The following is an 18,108-nucleotide window of genomic DNA, read 5'->3' as shown; positions in this document are numbered from 1 at the left end:
AGAGGCAAGGGAGAGAGAAAGAATGTTTTATTCCACATTTTCTTTATTCAAACGGCACATACGTGTAGCCTACAATGGATAATTTCTTAGAGAGAGAGAGAGATAGAGAGAGAGATAGAGAGAGAGAAGTACAACGCATCAAACTGAGGGATTTGAATAAAGACTTTAACAAGCAGCTTCAGAATAATGAGCATCAGCAGCGAGCAAACAGCTCATTAGTGAGTTTGAACTGCACCCTTCCCATCTCGCATTTGCACACACGCACATACACACAGTTTCTTAACAGCATGTCATCTTACTCAACCACAACAAAACAGCACTGCCTCAACCCTATCTCTACTCCCTTACACCCTAAAGCCTGCTTACATACAGGGTCAGCTCCACCTTGTTCAGTCTACAGGTTGGTTAATATTGAAGTAGCTGCTAGTCCTATATTTGCCTGAGTTGCCCCTTCATTAGGCACACCCATTAGGCTTGATCGGAGGGAGAAGATACAAGTAGATGCCATCAGTAGGTGCTAAAAATCAAACTTTGCTTTCTTCCACTCCATTGCCTTTGGATTACTGTTGTTACAGTCTTATACAAAAGTTTGCCCACTGGTGAAATTACATGCTTTATAGATTGTGTGTGTGGTCTGGTGTTACAATGCTGTGCACATTTTAGCTGTCATTTTTCACTGGGTTTTTGTTTGTTTGTTTTATACTGCGTGTGATATGTTTGTAATTAGTTTTGTTTTCAGATTTCCCTGCTGGGCCAAGGAGATTTTCCATCATTAACTGAGAGACTTTGCATCACTGTGGCGGAATTTGACTCGGCTGCAAGCTGCGAGAGTCTTCATTGCAGTAGCAGAGTTTGACTGCATTGCCAGCTGGGACACTTTTCACTGTGGAAGGGGGTTGACTGGGCCATGAACTGGGATACTTTCACTGTGGTAGCTGAGTTGGTTGAGCCATGACACTTTCCACTACAGTAACCACTAATTCATTAGTGGTTGGTGACAGGGCCATGGCCCAGGAGACTTTTCACCAATGTGAGCTTGACTGGGCCACAAAGTGGGACACTTTTCATAGTAGTACTGGAGAATGATGAAGCCACGAGCAGGGGACATTGCACTATGACAGTGCAGTTTGACTAGGCTACAAGGGGACTGGGTTTGACTGGGCCACAAGCCAGATGACTGTACAAGGTCAGGAGAGTTTTTCTCTGTTAGCTGTGTGTGTGTATGTTTGATGTTGATTTGTAATTGTAAAGCATTATTAGGTTTCAGAAAGATGCTGTGTGGCATGTGCAAATTATTTTTTATGGAAAACAATGTTTTATTTTTTCTAGTATGTTAAATATAAAATGTGCTTGAAAATGAGGATGTGTTATTTGTATAAGGAATATTAATACTCTGGGGTCTACAAATTTGCCTGTGCATCAAATTTGATGTTTCTAAAAATGTGTGTCTATCTTTGCAATAATACAGCATAGAAATGTGGTTCAAATAGTTATTAAAACTTTAGAGTCTAGCCTTTCGATTCAATTATATCAGATCATATGTGGCTCACATCTGGCCTTCATAGGCTATGAATAGAGATGGAGATACCTAGTATCTGCCTCTCATTGTGATTTTGTGAACATTGTGAACATTGTGAACTTACCAATGGACATTCAGAAAATCTCTAAGGACTTACCAATCGCATCAGAAACTCCTCATTCTTCATTCAATTGACTTCAGAGACACATGGGTAATGGTGTGCAAAAAGTTTACAGCTGCAGCAGTTTTGGAAAGTAGCGACAAAAATGACTGATCATTTCGATATGAAAAATATGGGTACAATGTTATATGCAATCACCTTAAAGGGTGAGTGTAAGCAAACTTTTGCATAGGACTGTATATCACCTAAGATGTTTTAATGATTAACACATTAAGCTGCCTTTGATCTGCAAAATTTACCAAAGCCCACAAACAAACAAAGTGTTATTGTAAGATACTCATGAATTGTTCATAATCACACTTGACTGCAGCTATTAGAACAAAGTGGGTTCTAATACTACAGTATTAAAGAGATTAGGTGGTCTAATCACAGTATAAGAAAGATATCCTGAAAAAGATCTTTTAAAAGTACTACAGAAATAACAAGCACCTACAGCTTATGACCACCACTACACTTATGCTGTACCTACACTCAATGGCTATTTCAATAGGTGTACACTTTTTGGCCATTTTATTACAAAGACAACTTGTATTGTACAGTACAGTTGATGATTAATACATATATACACAAACTGGATAAATATGTGTTATGCAAATATTACATAACAGTATAACGTAACTATTTTTGATTTGCAATGCAAAAAACAATATTAGTATAACTTATTTTAACATATATTTTACAGCCCTGCAATGTACCGAATCCAAAATACTGAAACATGCATTAAGTGACTTTAAGTAAGTACACTAATGCCTTCTTGCTAATTCAGTTGTATTCAACAGCAGCTCTACATTGAACTTTCACATCATGGCCAATGACACGGTACTGGTGTAAGGTTTTTTTGCCCAGTGGCCTGTGACTGGAGGGATATCCCCTATGAGGGATAACTGGACCTCAGTTGATCAAAATAAGAGTATTCGTATAATGAATATTCATGAGGGAATCAGCTCACTGTCTGTGTAAGAGTTTTTGTGGTGTAATCTGGTTGGGGACGGATAAAGAAAAAAACAAATGAGCACTGGTTCTTACCCCAGAGGCTTCTCTAACCGACTCCCCAGGGAACCCACAATCTCCCCCAGAGTGCAATACGCCTGACCCAGGAAATCCTGCAGGGGGGATGAGAGAAAGAAAAAGAGAGGCTATATGAGATGATTAGAATTACAGAGAAAAAAAGCAGTAGTGAGAATGAGACAGGGAGAAACAGAAAGAGACATACAGAGAGAGAGAGAGAGAGAGAGAGAGAGAGAGAGAGAGAGAGAGAGAGAGAGAGAGAGAGAGAGAAACAGGAACAGAAAAGAGAGGGAGAAAGAGAGAGTGCACTAGAACGAGAGAAAGAATGACAGAGAGAACAAAACACGTAGAGAGATTAAGAGAGATGCAATTAAAGAGGTAAGGACATGGGAGAGAGAGAGACAGAGAGAGAGAGAGAGAGAGAGAGCAAGTGAGAGAGAGAGAAAGATTGAGAGAGAGAGCTACAGAAACAATACACTACAGTGTAATACATAATAACTATAAAATATTAGTTAATAACTAACTAATAAAAAACATGACAGGAGGCCTTCACTCCCAATAGTCCCATTACCAGTTGCTCATTCTCAAAAATACTGTAGTAAAACAATACTGCACACTGTTCGCAAAAGGTCAACAGGATTGACGGACTATCTTCAGAGCAGTTAAAAGCAGAGAAACATGAAAAGAGCAGCAATGAGAGAGAGAGGCACAGTGGTACACTGCAGTCTGACTGGCCTCAGTGGTCATTTCGATGTATTAACTTTGTTTTACTTCCCTTGAACTGATCCCGGGACTGCGAGTGGACATGTTTTCCCCTTACCTCTGCTCTAACAGCTAAAGCTTTGATACACACCAAAGAGGAAAATGAAGGAGAAGTGCTGGCGGCACTCCCTGCAGCACCGTAATGAACCATGGCTGATTGGAAGTGCTTGTTTGGCAAAGGCAGCACACAGATGCTGGCTGAGACGATCAAGAGGTTAATGGGGAAAATGGAGTAAGACTTTGCTGCAGTGGCTAATGGAAACAGTTGACTTATTACTCATAAAAGTTTGATTAAACTTTTAAATGAATGAGCTGCATAAAGTACAGAATATACAGCTACCAACTTTGGCACTGACATAGTGACATATGTGCTGGATTGTAATTGTGAATATAGGCTGTTTTTATCGTCACTGTCCTAACAAAGTAACAAACTATTTAAAATGTATAAGATATTTTGGTAACACTTTACTGTAGGGTACTGTCCATAGAGCTACATAACACCTACATAAGCTTGTCATGTTATCTAGCCACACTGGGGACGGATTGTAGTGAAAAGTATATCAAGACATAATCCAGTCACAAAACACATGTCAATGCCGGCTGTAAACAAGCCCACAGTGTATACAACGCTTACATCTGATTAACCCAACTGAACTATGCTATGCAAAGGGCACTAAGTTTTTCCTAAGAAGTAGCGGCAGCAACTCTGAAAGGTATAGCCAGTGATGAAGCACGAGCTCTAGCTATTTATAAAACTCTGCAGTAACACTGACACTTCATTCCCATGAGCAGTAACAATTACTGTTAGAGTCTCCACAGCCAGATCCAATAACGCAAAAGAGATACAGTCATCTCTCTTTCTAGCTCTCTCCCTCTCTCAAACAGAGTGTAATAAATACATATTTTGCTCCTCACTCCCTGTGGCCTTCTCTCTTTAATTCTCACCTGCTGCCGACAGCACAGCTAGCCCTGCCGGCTCCTCATATGTTAACAGGTCCATTAATGGCTTTAGACTGGGCAGAAGTTTCCCGGGAGGCTAATGGCTGGATAAAGGGGGTTTGTCTCTTCTGGTTGGACTAGAGGGGAGGGTGATATTGATTTTTTTTTTTTTGTTTTAGTGCCTGTGATGGAGGCGAAAAGAGCGCTAGGTGCACTGAGACAATGCCACATGTGATTTGTGGGCTCATTTGGGGGAGGCCGTTGGAAGCAGAGGGATTTGAGCAAACAACTGGAGTCTTGGGAAATGTATTCAATTACTCCTCAGTGCCATCCGGGTGTCTCCGAGTGTATGCGTGTCCCCGTGCCTCCGGGGGTAAACACTACCGGCACAGATGCACAGGAGCCATGTTTCAGAGCTGGCGCTGAGCTGGAGGAGCTGATGGTGATTTAGATCGGTGGGGCTGGCCGGGACATAATGTGTTCAGCACAATAGCTGCACTAGCTGGATAGATGGCTCATTTAAGTAGAACAGTTCCTCTGGCTGGAGTAGATGTATTGCAATATGTTTAAGGGAACAGTTTGTCTAGCTAAAGTGAAGGAACATTGGCCTCAATACAGTGGCTCCTCTGGCTGGAGTGGATGAATAATAAAGTGGAGTGGATTAGACGTTTGGCTTGTACGTTTGTATTTTTTCATGATTACTGGGTAGAAAAGTATTGCTGTCAGAACAAAAACATAAAAACCATAAGAGTAATTTTGCAGGAGAAAGACAAAACATCAGCTTTTAGTGTAGGTCAATGTAACATAATTTTAAATAATTTTCTTTTAAATAATTTTAACTTCTGTTGGTCTTTTCATCATGACATTTTGGCACAGCATAAATAGTACCTGATTTTCAAACTATGTATAAAGAAAAAAAGAATAATAAAAAAAAACAACAAAAGAGCTTTGTTCCAACGGTGACAGTACATGCATTGCAGTGCCAGGATTAGTCTAGCAGAATCTGATAAAACTTAAATTAATTAATTTGACCAAATTATAATATCAAATTGAAAAAAAATATTAACATCAATTAATAAAAACAAATTATGCAACCAAACCAAACCTGCTGTGTGTCTATTTATGTACAAAGTTCTTAAGATCCTCAGGGCTGATGCTTTAGTCACTAAGACAAGAAGTTAGTTATAGCAGACTTAAGAGCAGCAGTCAATATTGCTAAATAAAAGCAACATGTCATGAGTCTGGCTGAAATGTTTTCTTTGCTTTGGAACTTTTCAGATCATCAGACAAAAACGGTTAACAATGTAGGCTTATTAACATGTAAAAACATTACATCCACTAACTAAGTCTGAAAGTGTAAAAGTCCTGCCTCCTTTAATGAGCCCTCATCATTTTGTAACAGGTGATTCTCAGGAATGTGAGAAGGATCCATGGGCAGGTTAAATGAAGTCAAATAAAACAGGGAAATGCAAGGGGCAAGGTCAGGACAGAAGGACAGAAAAGGAGGTCAAAAGCCAAAAAGCAGTGAGCAAAAAAACAGGCAAAAGTATCTAAAAGGGCAAGAGCAAAAATCAGTCCAAAGAGCAGGTAACAGTCCAAAACACCAAAAAACTCAAGGGAATAAACAAGGCTTGGCAAGGCAGACACTCAGGAACTGGCAATACTTCGCAAAGTGCGAGTGCAACTGAGAGGTTTTAGTGGAAATGAGGATCAGGTGGAGCTCATTAGGGTTGTCGTTAGAACTCAGGAGAGGAAGATCTCTGGTGGCCAGAAGGAGGATTGCTGACACATGTAAAACCAAATTTCCCGATGTTACATAAAATTTTGTTTGGTTTTCACTCCCCAGTCCATTTGTGAACTGTGATATCACAACTTGAACATTTAAACATGAACATGAACATATTTACACTATAAATACACTCTACACCACACTATAAATGTGGTTGGTGTAGTGTAGTGGTTAACACCTCTGCCTTCCACGCTGTAGACTTGGGTTCAATCCCCACCTGGGCAGCACCCTACACTATACCAATAAGGGTCCTTGGGCAAGACTCCTAACACCACCTTGGCCTACCTGTGTAAAATGACCAAATTGTAAGTCGCTCTGGATAAGAGCATCAGCCAAATGCCATAAATGTAAATGTAAATAAACGTCTGTCCATTTAGCATACAACACTTTGGCCCTGCCCATTTGCCCTGAAGTGATGTGCAGCGTTGCTACTGCAGACAGTATGTAGCAGAGTTACTGTAGAGGAGGATGTAGGGAAAGTTTTTGAGGCAATTTCAATTCATATAAAGTTTGTCCTGTAAATTTCAGCTAGGAGTGTGTTTTAAATGAGGCACAATATAAGGCTGCCAATCAGGACAGAGATCATTTACATAGAGTGTTGTACAAATGTTTCAGACACCTGAGAAAAAGTTATTTAAAGCTATTTATCTGGGCAGCAAGGCAGAAAGAAGTTTGCTCAGAAAAAAAAAATATATATATTTTACAATAAATATTAAAATAACAAATTGATTGAAACTATGTGATACTCTGGACACTGATGAGAAGTTAGAAAGCGACCCAACTGTTTTTATAAACAAAAGTCCTAATTTTTACTGTATTTATGTTTATCTTCATTTCAATGTTACACGTTACACAGGCTTACTGGCACAAAGAGACAAATGGTTTAAAACTACTTGCTTCTGTGTTTAAAACATTTGCCCAATACTGTATAGAGGTGGGTTTTTGAAGTTTTCATAATAACAAAAACTATTTTGTTGTGCTACACTAAATTCAAATAAATATGACTAATTATGCTCTCTTTGTAATCCTTTGTTTACTGTACTAATGATAGTTTGAATGGCAGAGTAAAAGCCTGTTTATTGCTAAGGGTAATAAGAGATTGGAAGTTATAAGTGGACTTCAAGGGACAATGCTCCTGCATTTTCATTAACCACAGCAATAAATGTTCCTGCACTATAACAATCTTTATTGACTTGAACAATCTGCCTCCCACTAAAGCTTGAGAAAGTCCTGTGAGGCATCAGCACTATCACTGCTCACTTACTGCCTCTATGGGAGGCACTCAATTCCGGTCAGCCTCTGCTGAGGGAAAATAGAGAACCGTAAAACCAATTTAATTGAATAAAAGAGAAACCGATAGTCACAAACAGGGAAAAATACAGCACTGAGGAGTAAACAAGAGCAGTTTGATGCGAGATGGTTCACTGTAGAGAAAGTAATCAGACTGGATTTATTTACACTGGTGGCCAGAGGTGTGTCTACAACATAATCCAAAAGTCTGAATACAAGCATAAGTTACCATATTGTCTACATATAATTAACTTCAATAAAGCACTTATTAAAATATAAAATGTGCCATTTTTTTTGCAAAGGCCACAATTATTTGCAATCAAATGTTGTTATTTTTAAATTAATGCTCCAGTGTAATACCAAATATAATAGGCAATGAAAGGTAGCACCCAACATTCCCCACCCACATGGCACCCATAAACCCACCACTGATCAAAGAAGTAAAAATAAATAAATGAATAATTTCTTTGACATATTGAGTAATACAAACAAAACAATACTATATCACAAATATAGCAAAGGCCACATTTTATGCATTTATTTTACCCCCTAATATATTTAATTCAACATATAAGCAATAGTTGTACATTAAATGTGCAGAAGTGTGTTCTCGTCTCAAGAGGAACTTACACTTAAAAAGTAAAAGAAATCAACAAAACATATTGTTTGACCAGGGGTACCCAAACGTGTATACAAAATAGTGGGAAAAGGGTACTACTTTGCCTTACAACACCCAGCATGCACCTCTCCTCCATGAATGGCATTTAAAAAATAGTTTTTAAGCCAAACCTCATCACAAAAACAGCATCTCAGACATTACTTTTGTAATGTGGCTTTAGAGGCATTAAGTGCTTCAGAAATCTGTACCTATCACCATCACTGTGAACTACTAACTCGGTAATCATTTCACATCAAGCCACTCTGAATGATTTTATTTACATATTGCTCATATAATTTTGTGGGCACTTTGCTAAATCTGAGGGATTCTTCTTTAATTTTTTCGATTTCTGTCCCCCTTTTCTTTCTCTACACTTCAGCAGTAAGTTACAGTCACTGAGGTCAGTGCTGATGGCAGAACAGCGCACAGTCGTGTGTTTGCCAAACAAACTGCAGCAATGAAACACAGCAAGAGAGATTCTCTCAAATTATCAAAACAAAGTTGGATTTGGGAGAGGGAGGGGTGCGCGTGTGTGCATCACAGCGCTGCATCTCATCTGCAAACACTGCGGGAAATATTATCACTAATAACTAACAAAGCTGTTTACACAAAAGCATTTTCCCAGCAAACCACATAAAGACAAACTCTACACAGCCATGCGTGTGTGTGTGTGTGTGTGTATACACAGATAGGCTGAGAGAAATAGGAAGATTCATGATGAACACACACTTAGGATAATTTACATTCATTTTCTTTCAAAAAATGAGTCTGGATAATGTATCATTTGTTGATTGCTGTTGTGATATTTATTTTTAAAATCCATTGCAGAGCAATAATATGCACTACTATCATTACTTTCCCTAACGATTTACTAGACTATCATGATTATTTAATTGTTTCATTACTATTGCCACTACTAGAATTTCAAATGCCAATATTGCAATGATGACTAACATAAACAAACAATAACAAAAAACATATTGTGCTGCCCAACTGTATTGGTTTTAGTATCTTTGATATTTCATTGATGATAATTTATTGCTTAACATTGTAATTATTTCTTTAAATGTCTTTTTGATCCATTTATTACATAGAGAGCTCACCACAAAACCAACTTTACACAATTTGCACATTTGCACAAAATATAATCGGCCAAGCTTCTTTACTTTTGCACTGGGGCTACAAAGATAATGCAACTAACATACAATGGAAGTCATGAAATTGACTGAAAGAATGAAAAAATAGACAAATGTATGAAATATCCACTGTAATCATTACGGCTGTCAAATGACTGAAATAATGAATCATGATTAACAGCATCAGTTTGTCTAATTAATCTTGATCAATCATATTTGTCTCATTGGCTTCTGAATCTGAAGAAAGACTTTTTAATTTAAAGAGCATTCTGTTAGAACTACATGAGTTGATAAAATAAGCTTCATAAAAATGTGTTACTTTCAGTAATGAATGACATTAATGTAGAATGTAATGTAGAGTCCACATGAACCTGAACAGGAAAATCAACCAAATGATTTCCATAAATTTCCTATTTTGATAATCAATGTCCAGTCAGAGCAACAGCAGCTGCATGATCCAACCACTGATTGTCCTTTATCATATATAGGCATTCAATGGCTATAGCTCATCTGTGATCGTAGCCTCTTGTGCTCATTCTTGTTTTTGGATCATTCTACTAAACTGGTTTAAACACATTTCAGACTTTAAACTGACTTGGACTTTAGACTGCAATGCTTTGGCTTTGAATGTCTTAAGCCTAATTATGTTTATTTTATTAAAACAAATGATTGAACATTTCAGTTTGTTACTACCAAAACAATCATAATACTACTGACCTTTACTAAATGCTTAGTGTCATGATGCACCCAAAGACCAAGCCTATCAAACCAACCCAGGAGTTATGGGCCTTGTCCAAGGTGCTGAAGAACTGGGTAAAATACTTCAGCATCAATGTTACGGACAGCAGTCTACACACGGCCAGGACCTGGTCCTACCCACAACCGGCACGACCGGGACGTATTAATGAGATCCCAGCTGCACCACTTCCCCATGGCCTGAATCTACCCTTTAAAACTAGAGGGTTGAAACAGAAATGGCGAGTCGTGATGGGTTACAGATCGCTGTTCTCATTCTCCTTTTCTCTTCTTTACAGACAACTAGCTTGCGGTTGTCAGAAAAATCACAGTGGGAAAAAACCTCCAGCTTCCTTCCATGAGCTGCTGCTGTTGGAGCTCCTCACTCCTGGGGTTTTTCTCCTTTTATCCAGTGGCAGAAGACCAAGCTTCCTCGGAATGAGTGACTATTTTTTTGCAAACTAAAGGGTCCTTTATTGAGTGCACCAACCTAGCTGTAATTCTCTCCCTTCTGTGTTGTCCCATGAGTCACACACTGGTAGAGAATGGTGGACAATGTAACACAGATTTTTTTTACATTAAAGTAATTTTTTTCCTTTTTTCAGCATGGACCTAATTCTCAAACATCTCCTTGAGAACAGTGTTTGGCAGCTGGAAGTCACTCAAAGATTTGGCCAAAATGTATAAGTCTTCACAGATATCCTTCCACTGGTGTGCCCGAACCCTGCCCCCCCAATCCTAAGGCTGTAGCCCACAGTCTCCTCACTAAACTCACCCCCTGTGATGATATAGAAGCATACCTCTTCAACTTTGAAACGATAGATGAACAGAAATTGTGGGAGAAAGACAAATGAGCCACTATATTAGTCCCTTTCCTCACTGGAGAAGCCCAGTTAGTGTATTAACCCCTTCCTCCAGACAAACTGCATGACTATGATGGACTAAAGGAAGAGATATTCTCCTGGGTTGGGCTGGGGTCTGCCCAGAAGGTGAGGACATTTACACCACTAACCCACTCTCTTCTCTATTTCAGCAGCTGAAAAGGGAAGCTGCAGTCATTGACAGGGTCCCTCATTCACCCCACCCCCTGCCAGCTTTTTTTTGGTGAAAGAGGGGCAATTACATTATAGCTAGATGAGGTGAGCAAATGGAGCTTTTAGTGGTACCCCAAAGTAGAATAGATTTCATCATGCATTTGGCTCATAGTCACCCCTTAGGGTATCAATTGGCTTACAAAAATACCCTATCCAAGATTCGTGATAGGTTCCACTGGTCTTCTGTGCAAGCTCAAGTACAGAACTTCTGCCAGCACTGCCCCATCTGTCAATAAAACTTCTCCATTGAAACCACCCCTAGCTCCATCCCATATTTCTTCCCATTATCAGAACTGCTTTCAAATGGTTAGGGAAGAATGTGGCACAGCTTTTGCCCAAGTCAGGCCTGTTGCCCAGCATCATGAATACATCCTTGGCATTCTAGATTATGCCATTCGCTACCCAGAGGCCATTCCCATTTGTAAATCCACCGTTAAGTCCATTGCTCGGGAAATGTTTCTACTCTTCAGCCGATTCGGCATTCCGAATAATATTCTGATAGATCAGATCACCCCTCCGACATCCATGGCTGACCACTGCTGGCTGCTAAAATTACTGGAGCTTTCCATTTTGCTGTTAAGCTTGTAAGTTTGCTGCGCGTTGATTTATCCATAGTTCTCCTGTGAACACTGTCCAGCATAGTATTATATCACTTTGAAAGTCAGTTTAAAAGCTGCATTCTATCATAGCAACATACAGTTCTCGAGCAGCTGGATGTCATCCTGAACTACTACAGATGGTCAGAAGGGTCAAACAAGGAGAAAACATTTTTTCTTTAATAGTGGTATAGATACTTTGCTTTATTTGCATATTAACTTGGACAGCACTAAAAATCACACAACAGTCTGTGAGTGAGCGCCTTCTGGAGTGAATGATGCAGACGAGCTCTCTAAGCCTTTTTATTTTTCAACTCAAATAAACATAACATACTCTGCTCCAAAGAAGTGGACAGTAATATCCCCATTACACTAAGAGTGTTTGCAGTGTGTTAGTGCTAGTAAAGCATCATTAAACACAGGTTGCAAAGCCAAAGGAGAGCGGAAGTGGTATACTCACATGCTTAGAAAGGTTGGTGCTCTTTGAGTCCACATCATACCTGCAGAAAAGACATAAAACATGCTTAGTCATCAATTAAGCAGCATATCAACACATTCAAGCAGTGACTGGACAAATCCAACTGGGTTTTCATTTAAAGGTCTCAACTGTAGCTGTTAACAGCCAAATGCTAAAGACTCCAATGACAAGTTGGCTACTTAGGCCTTTGTTTGTGTACAGAGCTGGAGAAACGAGTGTGAATGCAAAAGGCAGAGGTTACTGTACATTGACTACCTCTTCTTTTTTTAGCCAGATCATTAGCTGGAGGATGAGTCATACATGCTAATTGCCTAAAGACATCTCACCAGTTCAAATATAGCTCAAAATATAGCTTGGCAAATCGCAAATTCATAAAAATGTCTCCTTTTCCTCAAATGTAACATCAGTCAAGACATGTTTGATGGAGCTATGAGGCTAATATTGTTGCATAATGGAAGCTCACATACATCAGTTAGAATTGTGCAACACTGTGAAAGCCTGAATCATCCCATACTTTCCTCAAACGGTGGAGAGTTGCTTCAATAGTTAGAGCTGTTTCGAGACAGATGCTACTTCTTTATAGCTATGGAATGTACATTTGGGCATTTTTATAACCAATGGTGTCAGAAACCACATAAACAAGTCTACTTGAAATGACTTCCCTTACAGAAGAGTCATATTTCAAACTAGTTTTTTCATGTACCCTAATAGCAAGAGGATTGTTGGCCACTGTTGGCCATTTGATGGTGAAGCTGGTGGTCCACTGGCATTTTGCTCAGCAATTTTGGGCGGCCCACCAACATTTAGGAGTATTAGTATTACACAAAATTCCATTCATCTTCGTCATTTTCCACAAATCTACTTATTTTTCCTTCCTTCCTTTCTTTAGTTATACTTTGTAAATGAATAATGTGAATAATGTAATGTGTCAGCCAAAATTATTTCTATAAAATCATTTTATATTATGTTTGTTTTTGTTTATTGTCTAAAATAAAAGGCCATGTGCATTTAGTCCTTTAACATTCTGCTTAACTTTTTGAGCGCACTTTGAGTCACTATATATGTTCTGATTTTGCCTCAAAGTGCCATCTCGACAGTTTGGTAGGCTTGAATGTTTTAAAGACTGTGGGATCAAAAAAACATCAATTGTTTCCATTATTGCCCAAACAAATAAAAAAATACAAAAAAAGATTCTTCCATTGCTTTTTTCTTGGTGAGGACACTAGTCAGAGTTTGTATGCAGGACAATAATCTGGGTAGTCCAAGGCTGGACCAGAAGTGGCAAACAGTCAGCGGGGTGCTGACCTTATCAACCTAACATATTGATATATGCTTGCTGTCTGGGTATGAACATGTTTTTACATGTTTTACATGTTTTTATTTTTTCACATGTGAATTTTTTTATGAAAAAAATGTTTTTCACAGTTTTTTTTCCCAAAATGTCTGCATAATTAAATGGCTAAGACATAAACAAAGCCATTCCTCTTAACAAGTCAGAGATTTTCCACATTGGTGGTGATTGGAACCAGACCTCTGAAGAGTTATATACCTCTTAATGCTACCTTACAGAAAGCTGTTACATGAAATGGTTACGAATATGTTGTCTGATGGCTGAGACACTGTTTATGATAGTTTTGAGGTACGTTATTGGTAGATACAGGGTGTTATGAGGCAAAATTGCACCAAAAACAGAATTGTTTTTTTATTTATTTACCCCTATTTTACCATTATAAGCACTACACAGAAAAACACAGATAATGTGTGGGTTCACTCGTTGTTGTGGATAGTATTAAATTGGCTAAGACTGCATCGTTGCTATTACTAGCACTATAATGCAGCAATGCAGCATTTCATATCAGACCACTCTGAACAATTGTGCTTACATCTCAATGAATAAATTATGCTACATTTTTGAAAAATCCCTTTTAACAGTGTGTTATGATTTAGTAAAGCGGCATATAAGCTTCTGTTACTTGTTGCTTACATATTATTTGCATTAGCCTCATAGCTTCAGTGCAAAACTAAAGAAGCAAACATTCAGACATCAAACGTGTTGTGGCTGATCAACAACATTTTAGGGTTAAAACTGTGCAAATTTGATTTTTTCTATCACTAAACTATCACATTAAGACACATGTGGCTCCTCACTGAGCCATAAAATGTAGTTTGCTGCTACTGCAAGTCATTTCATACTCCAGAACATTATAAAATATTCCACTTCTATATTCCTGGTGTTGACGGAAAGGTTAAGAATTAAAACTGTGCAACGTCCTTGATGAGAGGTTTTTGAAATGATCTTATCTAGCAAGAAACACAATACGCGATGATTAAAGGCTGTAAAAAGTGTGTTTGGATGCCAAGCTTGTTTTGTAAATGATGAGATGCCATCTCATTGTCATTATTGGGATGTTCCACATCGGTGGCTCTGAGATAAAAGCCTGCTGTTCTCTTTCATCTGCACATGCTCACACTTCTTGAATTGAGACACAGTCATTTTCATTCACTTCCAGACATTTCCATCCTTCCGCTCGCTCTCTGCTCCTGTGCACGTGTATGACACAATCTGCATGTCATCTCTTTCATGTTTTGCCCAAGAAAGTAATGCGTAACATGTTGAATGACGTTCATCAGTTTGTAGTCCTGACTGTTGTTTAGATGTAATATCTGCAAACTAAGCCACAAGTATAAATAACTATAAATAAATAAATAAATAAACACTGTTAGAAATAAAGGTTCTGTGCAGGTACATTTTTCATTTATCAAGGTACAAACAATGTAAATGTTCCTTCAAAGATACAACAGAGGTTTTAAGGTCCAATTTGTTATGCACCTTAAATATGTTTTTCATATGTGAAAAGTATGTCATTGTACTTTTCATAACGTAATGTTTTCCAACAGGACAATAAAATAAAAGGCGTGGAGACGAGACGAGGTGTTTGGAGTCAATACAACTTGGAAAATGTAATTTGCTACAGTTATGATCCCTGACTAAAGATGCTGAGATGTACCCTTGACAAGAGACATACTGCCCCAGTGACAGTTTCATACCTTTTTTTGAGAATGCCATGATTAGAGCTGAACAATATGACAGTATATATTTCGTTACTGTAACAAATAATGTCACAATAAAAGATGATTTTCTGAACACATCATGAATATCGTCAGTATTTATGGAACACTGACCAAATGCCTGTTTCATCATATACAGAGCAAAATTAGCGCTGTTGTACTGGATCGTTCAGTATGCTGAATTTTGAATAAAATCATTGTTTTCACAGTTTCTGAAAACATTTCTTGGAATGTAAAACTATTGGTTCTTTTTACTCCGTTCCAACTGATCAGATGTCTTAAAGTTAATATTATGACAAATTGTGTATTGTAAAAATGTATTGAAGTGCTGCAATATTATACTTTTGCCATATCGCCAACTACTAGCAATGAATAATGAAGACAAAGGGTAGACACTAAATATTCAAAAAATGATATTGTATATTGTTTTTCCACTTTTTTTCCTGAGACTGAACAATTGCTAACTTGTTACTTGCCTGATTTTAACTGGAAACTATGCCAATGAAAGAGTGGTCTCTGACTTTTGCACAGTATTGTCTATTGTACATAATTATATAGTTGTATAGATAATGCATTAGCAATGAAGATGTTAATGAACATTACTTGGTGCTAATTTCAGTTCTTCATCCAGTCTTGTGACTCACACCCATAAAATCAAGCTGAAAAGCTACATGGTAGGAGTTTGAATTAGCATAAAATCAATAACTCAAGGTTGTCAATTTCATATTTCGACCAATATGATAAACATTAATGCATACAGGGCTACAGCACACACACACTCTATGAGCGTACTGTTGCTAAATGTCAGGCTGTCTATCTCTGCCAGTATAAAATTGTATGTGCTATGTAGTAATAAGGCTCAGAATTGAATTTGTTACATAAGGAGCTGTAAGGGGTCCCTGAAAGCCTCTGTGATGTCCCATCCCACTGTGCACACACACACACACGCACACACACACACACACACACACACACACATGCACACACACACACACACGCACACATGCACACACACACATAAATAGTGCAATACCTCAGTGACAAATCAAGGCATATGTTTGCCCAAGAACACAGCCATTCACACATACACACACACTGATCCCACCCAGCTGGAGAGACAAAGACACAGAGTGTACGACACAGGGCAGTGACCAGGGTGTGACTATGTGGTCAGTCCAGGGTGGAAGCACAGAAAGCAAGGAGCTTCGCCAGGTCAGTGGGGAACAGAGAGCAAGTAGCCTACTCAAATGACATGGAACCTGCCTTCCATCTGCATTTGACACTTCACTTTGGAACTGAGTGGAGCAAACTGCTAATGTGCACCACATGGAATAAAAGATCCACTGTATCCACTTGCATGACACATCTTCAGTGAATTCTGGCCTTGTGTTTTCACTTAGGGCAGTGTTTGCACAGGGCTGCATTCATGTATTTTTAACGGGGAATATTTAACCTTATTTTTAACCTATATTCTTTCTAAATATCACTTTAAATTACATTTTAAATTTTACTTTAAATTAACTGCCCATGGTGAACGTGGACATCACACATGAAAGTGTTTTAGGGTGGACTGCCCCAACAAGGGTTAATGTAAACAGAGCTTATCAAGGATGTGTTGAGATTTATTTCAGATTTTTTTATTTGTTATTTGATATTTTATGTCAATTATGTCAAATGAGTTGTGTTGTACCACTTAATTTTAAACATGGATTAACAAATCTACAGATAAAGCTTTAATCTGTGAATAACACCTTGAGCTGCCACTCATTTCAATTGGCTGCCATGATGGATTGTATACACCTTGTATGGATTGTATGAGGCCCGTATACACCTTGCATTGACGTGCTTCATGTCTGGATCATATTTGGATAAACATCCCCAGTGTGACCAGATGAGATATGGTTGTATGTCTCCCATGTAAAAGCACATTAACACGTATGTTGTGTCTGTTTCACTTTTGTGGTTGCTATAAGAGTGGACCAGCTTAGCCTGGACACTTTCACTGGCCTCATGTGAACGAAGGTTCTTGGTTTGGGGCTCCAGCCCATGTATCCGACATCTTTTGTTTCATTGTTTATTCTTTCACGTTAGTCAGCTCATATAATTGTATACATGTAATGAAAATGCATTTCATTTACACTCGAGTTAGATGTGATCAAGATCCATCTCTGACTCTCTCTGAATGTCGGAATCTGCTCAGTGTGTTTTGGGGTGTTTACACCTGGCTTGTCAAGCAGTCAAACCAAATCCGAACACTGAAAATGCTTGTTCACACAAGGTGTAAACAGGCGCTTGGTTTAAGTAACAATTATCAAGAAATGCACTTGGTAACATAATTTAGCTTAAGTAAGTTCATCCTGTAAGTATGTCAATGAATAATTTTGGATGTTCATGAAAACTGCACTCAACCCCCAGCTACAAACCGTCTTTGTGTAAGGATGGATGTAGTGCACAAATATAGATACTCAAACTCAATTTTCATATTTATTTTACTATTATATTATATCATCTTTGTTCTTATTTGGAATAAGAAAATGAAATAAACCATGCATCGTCTTCATTTTTACATTTATTTTTGACTGGGTAAGTAATGTAGACTAATGTAAGTAATCTCCAGACAATATAGAACACAAGTTCATAATACTGAGCCTCATGTTAAAACAATGGCAATGTCGGATGTGTGTTATTGCTCTGTATTGATCAGTTATTGATTATTGTTCTGTAGGAAAACTAGTAGTGTTTTGAACCACACACCTAAAACACAAAGATAAGTCAGTACATCAACCAAATTATTATGCTTGGATTATCTCTTATGCCAGCTAGATGTAGTAAACAAATGTTAAACCTTCTTTTA

The 18,108-nt window shown here is 38.3% G+C and overlaps 1 protein-coding gene across 3 annotated transcripts in view; it reads right to left on the bottom strand.

Annotated features, from left to right (window-relative positions):
• Positions 1-18,108, bottom strand: part of LOC108427072 (copine-8) — a 176,206-nt gene that overhangs the window by 92,242 nt on the left and 65,856 nt on the right. For all 3 annotated transcript variants that reach the window (XM_037539968.1, XM_017697002.2, XM_017697003.2), the window contains exons 5-6: positions 12,168-12,207; positions 2,727-2,803 (exon numbers count right to left, since the gene is read on the bottom strand). In XM_037539968.1, coding sequence (XP_037395865.1) covers positions 2,727-2,803; positions 12,168-12,207 — 117 coding nt within the window. The remainder of the gene's footprint in view (positions 1-2,726; positions 2,804-12,167; positions 12,208-18,108) is intronic.

The sequence above is a fragment of the Pygocentrus nattereri genome, chromosome 1 (assembly GCF_015220715.1).
Source record: "Pygocentrus nattereri isolate fPygNat1 chromosome 1, fPygNat1.pri, whole genome shotgun sequence".
In the NCBI taxonomy this organism is placed as follows: Eukaryota; Metazoa; Chordata; class Actinopteri; order Characiformes; family Serrasalmidae; genus Pygocentrus; species Pygocentrus nattereri.
This window is presented reverse-complemented; position numbering and strand designations above follow the sequence as displayed.